The sequence below is a fragment of the Elephas maximus genome, chromosome 3, assembly GCF_024166365.1.
Source record: "Elephas maximus indicus isolate mEleMax1 chromosome 3, mEleMax1 primary haplotype, whole genome shotgun sequence".
Taxonomy (NCBI): domain Eukaryota; kingdom Metazoa; phylum Chordata; class Mammalia; order Proboscidea; family Elephantidae; genus Elephas; species Elephas maximus.
This window is the reverse complement of record NC_064821.1, coordinates 193,224,409-193,239,284: the sequence shown is the minus strand read 5'-3', so window position 1 is coordinate 193,239,284 and position 14,876 is coordinate 193,224,409. Positions and strand designations below refer to the sequence as shown.

General features: G+C 53.8%; 2 protein-coding genes across 9 annotated transcripts in view; one reads left to right on the top strand and one right to left on the bottom strand.

Annotated features, from left to right (window-relative positions):
- ASH1L (ASH1 like histone lysine methyltransferase) overlaps positions 1 to 2,202 on the top strand; it is a 251,495-nt gene extending 249,293 nt beyond the window's left edge. For all 5 annotated transcript variants that reach the window (XM_049880709.1, XM_049880707.1, XM_049880710.1 and 2 more), the window contains one exon: positions 389 to 2,202. In XM_049880709.1, the coding sequence (XP_049736666.1) occupies positions 389 to 480 (92 nt within the window). In that variant the 3' untranslated portion in view covers positions 481 to 2,202. The remainder of the gene's footprint in view (positions 1 to 388) is intronic.
- A 606-nt stretch (positions 2,203 to 2,808) lies between these two features.
- On the bottom strand, positions 2,809 to 14,867 carry RUSC1 (RUN and SH3 domain containing 1). Of its 4 annotated transcripts, XM_049880714.1 has the most exons (11): positions 14,782 to 14,867; positions 12,630 to 14,083; positions 11,944 to 12,354; positions 10,824 to 10,922; positions 10,557 to 10,633; positions 10,180 to 10,354; positions 10,003 to 10,108; positions 9,796 to 9,842; positions 8,556 to 9,105; positions 7,878 to 8,006; positions 2,809 to 6,365 (listed from the first exon to the last, which is right to left on the bottom strand). In XM_049880714.1, exons 2-11 carry the CDS (start codon positions 13,996 to 13,998, stop codon positions 6,197 to 6,199), a joined length of 3,132 nt encoding a protein of 1,043 aa, XP_049736671.1. In that variant the 5' UTR covers positions 13,999 to 14,083; positions 14,782 to 14,867; the 3' UTR covers positions 2,809 to 6,196. The 4 variants fall into 4 exon arrangements, with proteins under 4 accessions (XP_049736671.1, XP_049736672.1, XP_049736674.1 ...); XM_049880715.1 differs by lacking the exon at positions 11,944 to 12,354; XM_049880717.1 differs by lacking the exons at positions 12,630 to 14,083; positions 14,782 to 14,867 and having other exon boundaries at positions 12,029 to 12,092.
- Between the last annotated feature and the right edge of the window lie 9 nt (positions 14,868 to 14,876).

Below are 14,876 nucleotides of genomic sequence, written 5' to 3'. Positions count from 1 at the left end.
AAGGACAGTTCTTTCACAAGCCTGCCTTTAGTTATGATGTGGAAGTGAAACTATGGAAGGTGAGGATCTCCTTCCCTAGGGAACAACCCTCTTCATCTAGGACTGGCCAAAAACACCAAACCCATTGCTGTCGAGCCGATTTCGACTCAGCAACCCTATAGGACAGAGTAGAACTACCCCATAGGGTTCCCAGAAAGAGGCTTGGTAGATTCGAACTGCTGACCTTTTGGTCATAACCACTGCACCACCAGGGCTCCTCCAGGACTGGAAGAGGGTGTAATTTCTTCTAGGTCAGAAAAGGAATAGTTGAGCTCTCCTCAGAGCTCACGTCTGGAATAAGAAGAGGAGGAGTGTGGTATTTGATGAGTCCCCTTGGTTTTCTTTTCAGCCATCGATGTGACCTACTTGCTGGAGGAAGGATCAGGCAGAAAACTGCGAAGGCGTACTTTGTTTATCCCAGAAAGCAGCTTTCGGAAGTGAACCTTAAGGAATTAGAACCTCAAGCATCTGGGATCCATCCAGTGGAGCTAGTCAGTCCTGCCTCCTGCTCTCTGGGTGCAGACAGGGGTGGGAAGGGTCCGTCCAGTCAAGGGGAATGGGGCCGTGCTGTTAACATTAGGTACTTAATACACCTTGGAGCTGGTGGAGAGGAAGAGGAAGGGGATCTGTCCAAGACAGTTCATTTGAATTTTTTCCTCTCCATTGCTTCACCCTGAGGGTTAATAATGTGGGGAGGAATGAGGGGCACATGGGGGTGACTAGAGCCTATTGGTACTTTGCAACACTTGCCCCTCCTTCCAGCTTGGGTTTTCCGTGTCATCCTTTGATCCTACAGGCACTGCTAAGAAGCTGCTTCCCATACCCAGGTATTACTCACAATCCCAAGGGATGGGACCAGGATCCCCACCCTGACTCCACCTGTTCTCTGTAGGCTCCAAGAGCTACCCCAGAGACCTAGAACGGAAACAGCTGGGGCCTCATCCCAGATCCCTAACGAGGAAAGTTTCTCTCTCCTTTCTTGCCCAACCAGGTCAAAGTAAAATGGGAGTTGACATCTCAAAGCACTTGTAACTGCCGCCCCTCTCCCTGCCTCTACTCCCCAAAATGGGATCATGGGATAGAGAGGGCCCCCACGGGGCCAGAAGGGCGCAGTACTTCTTGTAGTTGTTTTGATCTGTTGTACCCTCCGTTACCTGCCGAGCGGATTTTTTTCTAATGGGAAAGCCAGGCCCCCGCCAGCACACGTGCTGTTTTTGATGCTCTGTGGTTGTGTGTCTGCTGTGCTGTGCGAATGGAGACTTGTTTCAAAATTAAAACATTTAAAAATCTACATAAAAAGAGCTCTAAATCCCACCCCCCCAACAAGACACTACATAAACTGTTGAGCAGTATTCATCTATCGGAGTATTTGTCGTGAGTGTAGACTATCAGCTGAAAACACTACTCTTGTGTTCTAATTGTACAGTTTTCGATGTCCATCTCTTAAAGAGACAGTGTGTTCTCCCTAGCCCGCTCCTACCTTCCCTCCACCCTCCTGAGTGATTTCATTGTCAGGAGGGATATCCAGGGTGTCTCCCTCCTTCCCGTTCTCTTGGCCAGAAGTTACCAGACTATACTGTCTCTTTACAAATAAGATTTAAAAAGCTTTGCTTTGTTGTCTTCTCAGACATACATATGCATATACGTTTTAGATGTTCTTATAAGAGAAAAGATGGTTTTTAAATGTGCCAAGTTGTGTATATATATACATATATATATCTGCTGCGTGATTGGTAAGCAATACAATAGTAAACATGTCCCCATTACTTTTTTCTAATACTGGACCAAGGCTGTCCTAATTGTACATTTCCCCTTATGATGATGAGGACACTCTGACTCGTTTAGGTAGAAACATTGACCACCTTCCATTCCATTGAATCTTTTTTTTCTTTTACCTCCTTTCTATGTCAACCTTGAGGAAAACAAAACAAAACAAAACGAGACAGGGGATGCCAAAGATCCCCTTGAGCAGAGAAAAAGCAGAATAAATATTTTATTAAAGAAAAAAGAGAATTAAGAAAATAGTTTGGAGTATTTTCTTACTGTAGAGAAGCACTGTACATTACTAAGAGACCTGGGTATAAGATACTCACGTGTGGAGTTGGAAAAATCGCATGTCCAAGCCCGTCTGAGTGGTTTCTTTTGGTTTTCATTACAGGGAGAGGGTGGGAGGGAGGTGGGAATAGGGGCACTTTGGGGGTCTCCTTTTAGTCAAAAGAAGGAAAGTGACAAGAAAGAGAAGATTAAAACTCAATGTTTCCTTTAATAGTGTTAAACACTAAAATTTTAAAAAAGACATAAAAAGAAGAAAAAAAAACTTTGTAAAATGCGAGAACAGAAGCAAAAGACACTACGCTCTGTCATTTTATCTTTCTTTTGTTGAAAGACTAAAAACAAATGTTTTTTAGACAATCAAATGTTAGGTAAGTGCAAAAACTTGTTTTTTCTTACTGGTGTAGAAATTAATGCCTTTTTTTATTTTTCAGTTATTTTATAATAACAAAATAAAAAGAACCCCCCAGCTGCCAGGCGGGTTTTGGTGTTTGAAATGCGGGGCAAAGCACTACATCACTGCAAATAGATACAGAGTTAGTCTGCATGTCTGTAGGCTGTGTGATTGCGGAAAATATAAATGCTGCTAATATATTTCCTTTTTACAAAAGCATATCTAAATAGATGATTGTTTTGATGTTAATCTTTGTAAATTATGTATTACCAATTTTAACATTGGATGTAATTGCATAAAAAGCTTGCATCTCAATCCTTGAAAGTCTAGTATTAAATGGAAAACCTTTTCCTAACTGGAGTCGTGAGCTTGCTATTTTTTTCCTCTTTCCTACCCTCCATCTATCTTCCAGGATGTCCTCCAGCCTGTTTCAAAGGGATCTTCCAAAAACCACGTCATCAGCTTCCTGGGCTCAACAGGCGCACGCTTACATGGTCAGCTACTGGATTAAGCCAATCCCTTATTCCTAGGGTCTTTCTCGTCTCGGCCTAGCCTCACCACCAATCAGCATAGTCATCCACGGGAATTGCCCAGCTGTTTCTCAAACCTGCCACACTACCCTGCGCCTTCCTGCCTTTCGTAAACAAGCATCGTCTCATTTAATGCTCATTAACAACCCCCCAGGTTGGCAAGAAAAGCTTTAGACCGCATTTTTCAGGCCACTATGTGTTAGACCAGAGCCCTGGTGGCATAGTGGTTAAAGCACTCAGCTGCTAACCAAAACAGCAGTTGAACCCATCAGCCACTCCGTGGGAGAGAGATGTGACAATCTGCTTCCATAAAGATTTACAGCCTTCGAAACCCTAGAGGGCAGTTCTGCTCTGTCCTGTATGGTCGCTAAGAGTCAGAATTGACTAGAAGGCAGAGGGTTTGCTTTTAGATGTGCTAGACCACTTCCATTCTAAGCAGTTTACATGTATTCATTTATTTAACCCTAACAACAGCCCTTTAAGGTAGCTACCGTATCCCAATGTTATAGGTAAGGACTGAAGCAACAGAGAGGTTAAGTTACTGGCCCAGGATCACATAGCTGGTTAATCCTTCAACCCGGTTAGCCCTCTGAAGTCAATATTCCCATTTTGTACAAATAAAAACTGAAGCTTAGAGAGGTTGAGTAACTTGCCCAAAATCACCTACTAGTGTTGGACCCAGAGCTCCGAAGTCTGTAGTCTGTATTCTCCAAAGTGACCCTACTAATTAAGGAAGATAAACCCACTCCTGCCAGCAGCTGGAAGGTTCAACAAAGTATTTGCCCTGGACATGGACCAGACATTCAGCCTGGGAGTTGAGCTAAAATACAGTTGCTGAAGCAGCAAGACAGCTGGCTGCAGGAGCGCAGTCTGTACTCGGACAAGGACTTGAGCTTCAAGTCTCTGGATCAAGGCACCTCACTGTTAAAACTGCAGAAACAATACATGAATAGTTGTTTTTTTGTCTTTCAATTAATCCTCAGTATCCACCTCAGCTGTTCTAGATAATATATAACAACCTGTTGCAATCAAGTTGATTCCGACTCAGTGACCCTATCGGACAGAGTAGAGCTGCCCCATAGGGTTCCCAAGAAGCAGCTGGTGGATTTGAACTGCCGACCTTTTGGTTAGCAGCTGAGCTCTTAACCACTGCACCATCAGGGCTCCAGATGATATGTAACAGTACAAACTAAATTTTAATCATTGTTTATGGTGTCTGCAAGGAGGTCCCGCTGCTCTTCTGCCTCCTGCATAAGCCTGAGAGCCATCAGGCAAATACCACATCAGGCCAGGTCTCACTGCTCTAACAGTGTCACTCCAGGATTCTTCCCAGGTATTTGGGATTACTCACTGTACAACCAAGCATGTGGGAACAGGAGTCAGAGAAAAGAGAGAGCACGTCAAGTCATGGGACATGAAGGCCGTGTATCAGTGTGTCTCAAACTTTAGAACTCATGGACTTCCCCAAGGTTACTCCACGGATCTCACTTTGAGAAATACTGGTCCCAACCTCAAAGTAATAGCAGTCTTCATATTACCACTTTATAACTTTAAACATTATAATGATAAAACTGGGAATTCCTGGAGACACTCAGAATCCAGTTTGAGAACCATTAGATAACAGCTGAAATGCAAACTGAGGTCTAAAATTGAGGGGCTAGCTAAACAAAAAGCAAAATTAAAGCAAGGAGAAGAAGAATGACAAAAGTATGAGGCATTTGAATCTAACCAAGCCTGCCCCTGAGTGCCTTCAGATCTTTGAGTCGGAAGAATTTTACTTCAAGTTTCCTCTTCTTTCTTGTCACCACCCATTGTCCCCTTCAACCAGGGTCCCAAAGATGAGGGAAAACTCCAGATCCTTTGCCTCGTGTTTCACCATGTAGTTCTCAGCATCCCCCCATCTTTCCTGATGCCTGGTTATAACTATCTATTCTTCTAACCTTCTGGTGTTTCTCCTCTATCTAGACAATCCTTTCTGGTTCCCAACCCCACTCTTGACCCTTTAGAGCATTTTTTGCTATTCTCATTACTTCAAGAAATTGAAAGGAAACTTATTAGCTCCTAGTAAAGTAATAGATGTTAAGCTATTCCGTTTTTTCCTGAAATTGCCTTTGCGGAGTGACGGTATTAGACTATCATGTCTTGCAACCCTTAATCCTTCCCTTCACCTCAGATATGCGCCTAGTAAGTACAATTTCCAGGACTCATTCCACCCTAAAAAAAAAAATCCATTGCCGTCGAGTTGATTTCCAACTCACAGCAGCCCTACAGGACAGTAGAACGGTTCCGTAAGTTTGCGAGGCTATAATCTTGGACTGCCACATCTTTCTCCCACGGAGCTGCTGGTGGTGGGTTTGAACCACCGACCTTTCGATTAGCAGCCAAGAGCTCAACCACTGTCCCACCAGGGCTCATTAAGTTCTCCTTCCCCATATTTCCTCAGGCTCCTGCCGTATCAACCTAACAAAGCAAGTCTCAGAGAGGCACTTTTGAGATCCAGGCGCCAATCAGGCACCATTTGCCACGTACTCCTTCCCCAGGGAACAGTAAAAGCTGAACATGAGCTAGAAAGGAAACATCTCCCTTGGGCTTCTCGTACGAGGGCTTCCCTCCCCTCCTCCCAGCCTGTGTCCTGAAACCCACAGTGACACACATTCAACTCCCACACTTTATTGGGACAAATGAAGATGGAGACAGACCAACACCACAGGCCCACCCACCAGGGGTGTCCAGGCTTCAGCACCTCGTACAGCATGAGTAGTCAATAAATAGAGGTAACATGGGATGGGTGGAGCGGGGAAGATTCCATGCACAGAAGGAGACCACAGCCCCTTCTAGTCATGGGAGCCAAGGTATATACTGTACTGGCACAGTCCACTTACAGATGAACAAGGTAGAGGGAGTGAGATTCCCGTTTTGCAGACAGGAAGGGAGATGCTCCCTTGTAGAGATGGGAAAGAGATTCCATGGAGGAGAATTTCTTTTTACGTATTTGGAAGAAGGGCAGATTTCACCTTACAGATGGGCATGGGAGAGAAGAAGGAAAGTATATTTTAAATATTAGCAGAAATGGATGTGGGATTTTGCAGACAGGGAAAATGTTTCTGGGATGATTGGTTTACATGGATTAGTGCTCATGGGCCATTCCACTCGCAGGTGACAGGAGCGGGCGTATGCAGGGCTACAGAACAAGGGAGGTATACCCCACAGGCACCAGCCCCTCCACTCCATCCCGCCCACAGCGGAGCCAGTCTTCATCCACCGTGGCAATGACACGCAGCACCTCCCCACGCTGGAAGCTCAGCTGCTCCGGTCCTGCAGCGGTGTGGTCACAGAGAGCCCGGACTGCCCTGAGAGGAGCCAGAGGGAGATGTTGGGGTGAAGTGAGGGGGGACAGCTGCCTCCAGGTCGCACCTCTACACTGTGGTACATTCCTAGTGGTTCAGCTCAGTGAACACTGACTGGGCTCTGCAAAGACTTAGGGACCATCGACATATTGACTCTACCTGGGGCCCCAGCTCTCTCCTGAGCTCCAGATTCACTCTTTAGCTGCTCGCTGGTTGCTATTTGCACTTCTCTCGGATAGAGCCTCAACATATGTAAACATATGGCTCCATCTTAATCTCCACATCAGTCCCTCCTCTTGTGTCCGCAATAGTGGATCCTGTAGAGTAGTAAATGGCACCATCTTCTACCCAGTTGTTCCCTGTAAAACCCAAGCATCTCCTCACATCCAGTCCATCCCCAACACTTGTATGGTATTTGGCATTTCTGTTGCCTACTACTATGTCTACTCTTTCTCTTCAGTTCCACTGCCACCATCCGTTTAGATCTCTATCTTCTCTGTCTGAACTACTGCATATAATCTAACTGGTCTCTCTGACTCCTTTCTTCCTCCCCAGGTCCATCCTCCACACAGCAATCACAGATCTTTCAAAAACAGAAGCAGGCCCATCACCCCCAGGTGACAGGCCCTTCAGTGGCTCCCACTGCCTCAGAATAAAGTCCAGGCTCCTTCGCTCACCCACTGAATCCTCCAGGCTCCCCATGATCCTGCTGTCCGCATCCTCCACTCCAGTCTCATCTACCCACACTTGGGCCTCCCTAGCTTTGCATCCTGTTTCCCCTGCCAGGTCCACACCCCCATACCATCACTGAGTCTTTCCTGATCCCCAAAGCCTAGGGTAGAAGCCCTGTCTATATGGGCCCAAAGGACTCAGTCTTCCTTTCCCAGAGTCTACCACACAGGACTGATTGCTCATTTATTCATCAGCATCTCTCACTCGACTACCAGTTCCTTGAGGGCAGGGACTCCAATCTGTTTACCTTTGTACTCTCTCTAATGTAATGCTTGGCACATAGCAAGTACTCAAAAAATATTGCTGAATGAATGAAAAATCAAGAAGCTTACTTCAGCAGACTGAGAGACACCAAAGAATACAAGGCCCCAAGACGCAGCACATGGTGCCAACTGGAAGACCCCGCTAAAAGGAAGCACAGTCCCTCAGCGGGCACACACAGACGTGTGTACACACACAAAGTGGCCACTAACTCAGCACCTATTATGTGCCAAAGGCTTTTATGAAATTCTTTAGCCTTCTCAACAACCATGCTGAAAACATAATTATCCACTTTTTACAAAGGAAAAAACTAAGGCTCCAAGAAATGAAGTGTCACACAAATAAGTAGCAAAGATGCAAAACAAACTAAGCATTCTAACAAACCAATCTACTTGTAAAGCCCAGGGTCTTTTAATCGCCTCCATCCACTCTGAAGAAAGGAATACACGCACACACACACACCCACACCCACACACCCCACACACAGTTACACACTAATGCATTCTCCCCCTTCTGCCTTACCTGTGGGGCTGTGCCATGCTGGGGGCTGAGGCCTCAAGCTCCTCAGGAGAAGATGGAGTCTCGGGAGGTACCCCCCGCTTCACCAGAGCCAACACACTCACTGTAGGGGGCAGCCAACTGGATGGTCTCCTGGAGGAAAAGAGACTTACAGGGATCACCCACTTCTATCTAAAGAACCCAGGGAGGGAGGGAGAGGCTGAAGGGCTTGACTGCGGTTCACACGAGGTCAGAAGGTGGTCAGGAGTTGGTCACTACTAACGGAAGAGTAGCAGCTGTGGCACACACACCTCTAGGGTGATTAAGGAAGTGACGATAAAGGTCTACAAGGCCAGAAGTCCCACGAGTTGCCTGTGGAACTGGCAGGGTTTACACAGACTCAGAGATTCAAAGGGTCAGCAGAAGGGACCTGAGGCCACTAAAGAGCCACCAGTAGTCAAGCTCTAGAGCAGGCAAGCTTTTTCTTAAAGGACCAGATAGAAAATATTTACATATTTTAGGCTTTTAGGGCCAAGAGACAAAATCCAGAACATTATGTAACCACTTAAAAAGGTAAAAACCATTTTTAGTTCATGGCTGTGGAAAGAAACTGCCAACCTCTGCCCTGGAGGATCACTAAAGTGCTTCAAAGTAGGGCCACTGGGGCTCAGAAAGTCAATGAGGGGCCAGGGACCCCATTACCTGGACTTTAGGGCTCCAGTCTCAGTTTCCATGGGGCCTCCAGGCACTCCAAACAGTCTCCCCAGCCACACGCCTCTACCTGGGGCCGCTTCTTCTGTGGGGAGGCGTCTCTCCTGCGCACCCTCAGCTGCAGTACCATGATGCCTGGGACCCCACCGGGGAAGGGTGAAGCCCTCAGTGTCCCCAGAGGCATAGACTCGGGAGGCCTGGGTCAGCTGCTCCCACCAGCTGCCTGGTGTGGGAGGGCTTGTGGGGGCTGCCGGGCCCGGAGGGGCCTCCCCAGAAGCCCCCCGAAGGCTCTGGGCCAGCCGCCCACCCCAGTGCAGCAGGGCCTGCACGGTCTGCTGCAGGGCTGGAGGCGGGCCCGGGGGTGCTGGGGCCTGGGGTGGAGCCAGGGGCAGGTGGTGGTGGTGCTCAAAGAGCAGGTCCAGGTGGAAGGTGAGCACCGAGAGCGGCTGCAGCAGGAGCAGCAGCTCCGTGGATAGGGAGGGGCAACCACCCCGGGCCAGGGAGAAGAATCCCGTGGGCAGGTACAGGAGGGACAGCAGGCCTGGGAAAGAGCAGGCCAACATGAGTCCCCGCCCTGAACTGGAAAGCTCCCACCAGTCAACAAACATCATTCTCTGCTGGGCTCTGGGGTGGACGGAAGGGGAACATGGTGGGGTACAAGACTGACACAACCCTGCCCAGGTACCACGGCTGTTCCTGCATCCTGGGGGACGCTCATAGAGCAAGTGGTGACATATAACAAGTAACTGTGAAGACCAGGAGAGAGAAGGAAGCGGGAGCCACAGGAGCATGCACAAAACTGGGGCTGGGGGTTGGCCTAGTCTGGGGGGGCGCTCTCTGAGAAAGAGCCCAAAAGGATGAATGAAAGTGGACACAGAAGCAGTGGAAGGCCAGGGAGGCCTGTTCTAGGTGGAGAAGGGGACAGACAGCCTATGTCAGGTTCTGGGGCAGAGAGGACCAGAAAGGAAGACTGTAGGCAGGACCAGGGAAAGCCAGGGTCCCACAGTGGGGTAGAGGGCAGAGGCGGGATGAGCAAGGCTTTGGTCCACAGTGAGGACTTGGATCTTTCCTCCTATGGGCAGTGGGACTCCTTGGAAGAGTTTTAAGCAGAAGAGTGACAAGGTCAGAGATCTGGGTTGAGAAGATGACTCTGGCATCAGTGGGAACCAGCAAGAGAGATCCCTTCCCCTCCCTCCCTCCCAGCCCAGCAGCATCGCCTCAGGCCTCTGACCTGCATCTTCCTGGAGACTGGAAAACCAGAGTTCCAACTGCTTAGTGCTGGGGGAGAAAAGGGGGACAGAAGTTCAGGAAAGTGGGGGGCTCCAGCCCTCTCTGGGTGGCAGATGAGAGATGAATTGGGAGAGGGGAGGCTCTCTCTGGGGACACGGATACAGGGCACCACTCTTGCGTCCCACCCATGAAGGAGACAGTCACTCACTTGAGGAGGCCCAGGATGAAGGCGTGGAAGCGGCTCCGGCTGCTGCTCAGGGGAGCCAGACGGCTGATCTGGCTATACAGGGTTCCCAGGGAGCGGGTGCTGCAGCCTGAGGATACCAGGGATGATAAGCCAAGCCCTGGCCCTGTCCCAGTCCCAGTTTGACCCCTCCTCCCTCACCTGGCTTCACCGAAGCCTCCACCACGCTCCAGGGGCTGCTCCTTCGCTGCCCAGTAATAAGGTCCTTCCGGAAAGGCTTCAACCCGTCAGCCACCAGGGCGTGGAGGGCCGGACAGAGGGTGGTCAGTACCAGGTGCCCCACATCTGGGCTCAGCCGACTATCCCCCAACTGGGCCTGCAGGCAGTACAGTGGTGATGGGTCCAGAGATACCCTCAGCCTCTTCGCGCCAACAGTTCCTGCGCCCCCAGAGCTACTTTAAGCACTCGCCCACACACACACACACACACACACACACACACTCGCACACTCGCACACACACACACACACACACACACGCGCGCGCGCGCGCGCAAGCCTCTCCCCCAGCCGCCTTTACCTTCTGAACCAAGTTCCGGGCGGCCCCAAAGTGCGAGATGATTTTATCCACAGAAGCGCTGACGGCTATCAGCAAACCTGGGAGGGAGGCGGGGGCAGGAGGAAGCATCAAAGCCGTCTCTCCCTTCCTGGGCAGTACCCAGGGGGCACCTCCGCAGTCCAAGAGGAGTGCATTAAGAAGACTGGTTTATGAATTTGGAGCCTGAACAAGGCCGAAGTGAAGGGCAATTCATTCAGGGGCCAGGAGTCAGAAACAGGGGTTTTCTACCTTTTTTCTGCTCCTGCAGCTGGCCAGTACCACTCTGGGCTTCTGCCATCCACAGGCGCTGGGCCCCGGGGACACCGGCGAACGACCAGGAACTACGGACTGGGGCGAAGGAAGAAGGACGCGGTGACACTTACCGCGGGGTGCCCCGAGGACTCCGGGCTCCCACACTGGTCATCTCCTGCGGGTCTGCAGGGCCCCTGCCCACGAAGGGTCTTGGGGAGAAGGAACACAGGGCCGGAGGGAGCACCGGGTAGCTCGAGCCGGGCCCCAGAGTGAAATCCCAGCACTAGCTGCCCCCCCGGGTTCCCATTTCCTTTCCTCAGGGCCCAGCTCCCACCTCCACGATTCCGGAAGTCCCTGACTCAGGACAGCCCCGCTCGCCTCCCGCCCGCCCGGCTGGAGCCTGCCGGCGGGAGCTGATAAGGCAAGGAAGAGAGGCTCAGCCCTGCGCCCCGCCCGCGCCCCGGTCCGGCCCGCGGAGGCCCGGGGAGCACGTGGGAAGCCTGAACCAATGGAAAGACAGACAGACGGGAAAGGGAGGAGAGACAAAGCGAGACGAGACCTTTTAGCCTCCAAGGATCTGGAGGCTAAAAGGTGCCGGAAAAGGGAAATCCCAGCCCAAGCCTGCACCTCGGCGGAGGGCTCCCCCTGCAGCCCACGGGCAGCTGGCCGCGTGGGCAGGGCGTGGCCAGAACCTCTCGGGCCAATGAGTTCCAGGGAGCGTCCCCCTCCACCCTTCCCAAGCGAGGTGGGGTCAGGCCTGAACGGCACGGCCCAGGACTTCCACACCAGAGGGGATAACCCAAGGTCCCTAACAGTGACAGGCTGGGACCCCTAGACTGGGTATGGAAGCCCGGCAAGCCCGCGTTCACTACGCCTAGGGTGGACCTGGCGGGAGAGGCCAAGCCACCTTATCCCAGCTCGAGGAGCGGGCCCAGGCTCCCCCGGACCTAAGAACTTGCTTGAAACCAGCTCGAGGGGCGGGGCCAAGCCAGGTGAAGCCTGAAGGAGCCGAAGCTGAGGGCCAGACGAGGCTGGGTGGGGCTGGGGCGGGGCCGGGGGTGGGCCCGGGGAGTGGGCGGGGAGGCCCCGCCTCCGGGCTGGCCAGGATCGGTCTTACGTAGCCTGGGCGGAGGCGGTGGGCTCCTGATCCAGCGAGGGGCCTTCGGCGGACGTGGTGGCGGTGGCAACGGGGGGGCGGGTACCTGGCGGGATGGGGGAGCCGCGGCGGGGAAGGTGCTACTTCTGGGAAAGAGCGGGGACAGCAGCAGTGCCAGCTCGGGGCTGGCCAGGCAGGGCAGGGTCCCCCGAGCCGGAGGCGAATAGGCTCCCACTGGGGACAGGCGAACAGGCAGCAGCTGCTCCTCTGGGGGGCTCGGCGCCCCCAGCAGCCGCAGCCCAGCGCCGGGCCAACCGGCCAGAGGTGCCAAGAACAGAGACCCAGCTGCGCCCGCGCCCCCACCCTCCAACAGGGGGCGCCCGTCGGCCGAAAACCGGAAAAACAGAGGCCGGGGGACCAGGAGGGGACTGGCTGCAGGCGGGGTTGGCGGGGCAGGCGTGGGGTGCGGGGGGGTCAGCGGGACAGGCAGCCAGGCGAGGAGGGGCGGGAGAAAGAGGGAGCAAAGAGTTAGTCCCGTAACCTAATCACCCACCCAGTCCCTTTCCCGGAGCGTTCCCTAAAAGAAGGGGACGGAGAGGGCGAGTGGCACAGAATGGAGGGGAAACAGGGGGCCGATTGAAGGCTCGGGAGAGTGTGAGCGAGGCCGAAGCCCAGCCCTCCTCCCGCTTCCTCTCTAGGCTTCTTACCCTCGAGGCCGGCCTGCGCGCTGGGTTCCTCCGGCTCCTTCGCAGCTGGGGCCTCCTCGCCAGCCGCGGGGCTGTCCGCCCTGACTTCCTCGGGCTGCCCCTCCGCTATGGGCTGCAGCCCTTGCAGCGCTGGTCGGTTCTTCTTCCTCCGGGGAGGGACAGGTGGGGGTGGGGGCCGAGGCGGGACCAAGGCCCAGCCAGCTGGGGGGTCTCTGGGCGGGACTGGCGGGGGCGGGGCCCGGCTTCGGGACCTGAGTTCCTTGAAGGTGGTGACCTCCCGGGGAGGCGCCGGGGAGCCGCCCAGCGACCCGGTAGGGGGCAGCTCGGTGTCGGGCGAGAAGACGATGAGCCAGTCGCTGCGATCTTTCTTGGCCTGCGGCACGAGGGGCAGCCCTGGGCCCCGCTTGCGCTTCTGGGCCAGCTCGTGGAAGGACGTGATTGTCCGGTGGGGCACCCGCTCCTCGCTGACGTCACTTCTCCATCCCCCATCAATTTTCCCTGCATCAGTTTTCCAGCCAGTTATTCCCTCATTGTTTTCCCAACTGGAGTTGAGTTTTCCAGGTTCAGTTTTCCAGCTGGAGTTAATATTCCCATTGATTTTCCAACCAGAGTTATTGTTCTCAGTGATCTTCCAGCCAGCCTCCGTTTTCTCTGTGTCAATTTTCCAAATGGGGTTGATTTTCCAACTGGGCTCCGTTTGCCCTGCGTCGATTTTGCCATCGTCCGCCTCTGAGAGCTCGGAGGTAGGAAGATCCTGCTCCCCGCCCTCGTCCTCTTCCTCCAGCCCTGGGGAGGGGAGGTCCTGGCTCCTGGTCAGGGCGTTGCAGTTGGAGTCCAGGGCAGGGCCTGCTGGAGAGGAAGCTCCCGAGCAGGAATCAGGAGAGCAGCAGAAGCTGTCCGGCGAGCAGGTGGCAGGGCCTGCGGAAACTAGCTGGGAGCCCTGCTCCAGGGGAATGTCGCTGGGCTGGGGGTGGGCATCCTTGTCGCCAGGGAGGTCCCGCAAGTAGACTGAGACTGGGGACTCATCAGGGCTGAGATCCGAGCAGGAGCTGAGAGAGGAGGAGCAGCCCGGATCCGAGGGAGAGGCAGCCCCCTCTTCCTCCTGCGAGGGGTCCTGCCGGTTCCCTAAGCCTGGCCCGTGCTCCTGGCAACAACGGCAGGGCACCGCGGGGCTGTTGGAATTGGCGTCAACCACGGTCCCGCTGCAGGGGCCCCTGCTCTCCTTGCCCCCGGTGTCCCCTGGGGGAGGAGGTGTGCTCAGGGGCCCCTCACGTAACTCGGGACGGCGGGACAAGTGCAGGCCCAGGGAGACGTGCTGGAGGTGAATGTGGTTGAGGTTGCAGAGTAAAGCCCTCTGAGGGGACAGCATGGTGCCGCGGTGACGGGATAGCCTCGAGAGAATCAGGAAGGTCGGGTCTCTCACATCCACCTACCTGGCAACCGCAGATGCAGACCTAGAAGACAGGGGTGTTGAAACCCAGCTAGTGAGGGCGAGAGCCGCGGGAAGGACACCAAGGTGACTGACCAGGCATGGGAAGGCACCGGATGCTTTGGATGATATTTACACGACATGCAAATGGAAATCGATTGGCCATTAGTTCCCACTGCAGTGTTTGGAGGTGGAGCCGAATGTAAACCCCCGGGAATGGTGCGGAGAGGGTCAGAGTATGCGGCTGCGCTCTGGCTCTCCGCGGGGGTGCGAAAGGTTGGAAGAGGATGGGGCCCAGAATGGACCCGCGGGTGCTCTCTGCAGCAATCTGGCCCAGTCCCAACCTGCTCCTAACTCCCAGAGGAAGGGGCCACGGGAGGCCCTGCCGAGGTGCTCTGAAATGGGGCCGGGGGCAACGCGACACATCTGGTCAATGCAGGAAAGGGGGGGGAAAGGTGGGAGCGACGAGCGGTAGCTGTCAGTTTGTCAACTCCACATTTGCCTGCCACCCCCGCGCCGACCCTGCGGGGTCCAGCCTGCAGCTGCGGTGCGCCCTCACCCCGCCCTGAGCACCGGTGTGTCGGTCCATCCTCTCCCTACTCGTCTCGATCATCCAGCCACCACCCCACCCCTTCTCTATTCATTTCTTCTAGTCCCCTTCTCCTGCCTCACCCCGCGTACCCCAGTCCATCCATCCACACCCACGGCCCAGGGCCTCCTCACCAAGGTCCTCCTGCAACCGCTCCCAGCCTTGGGCTCATCCGCCGCTCCCGCGGTACCGGCCCGGCCCAGCACAGCCCAGAGAGGAGGGGGAGGGA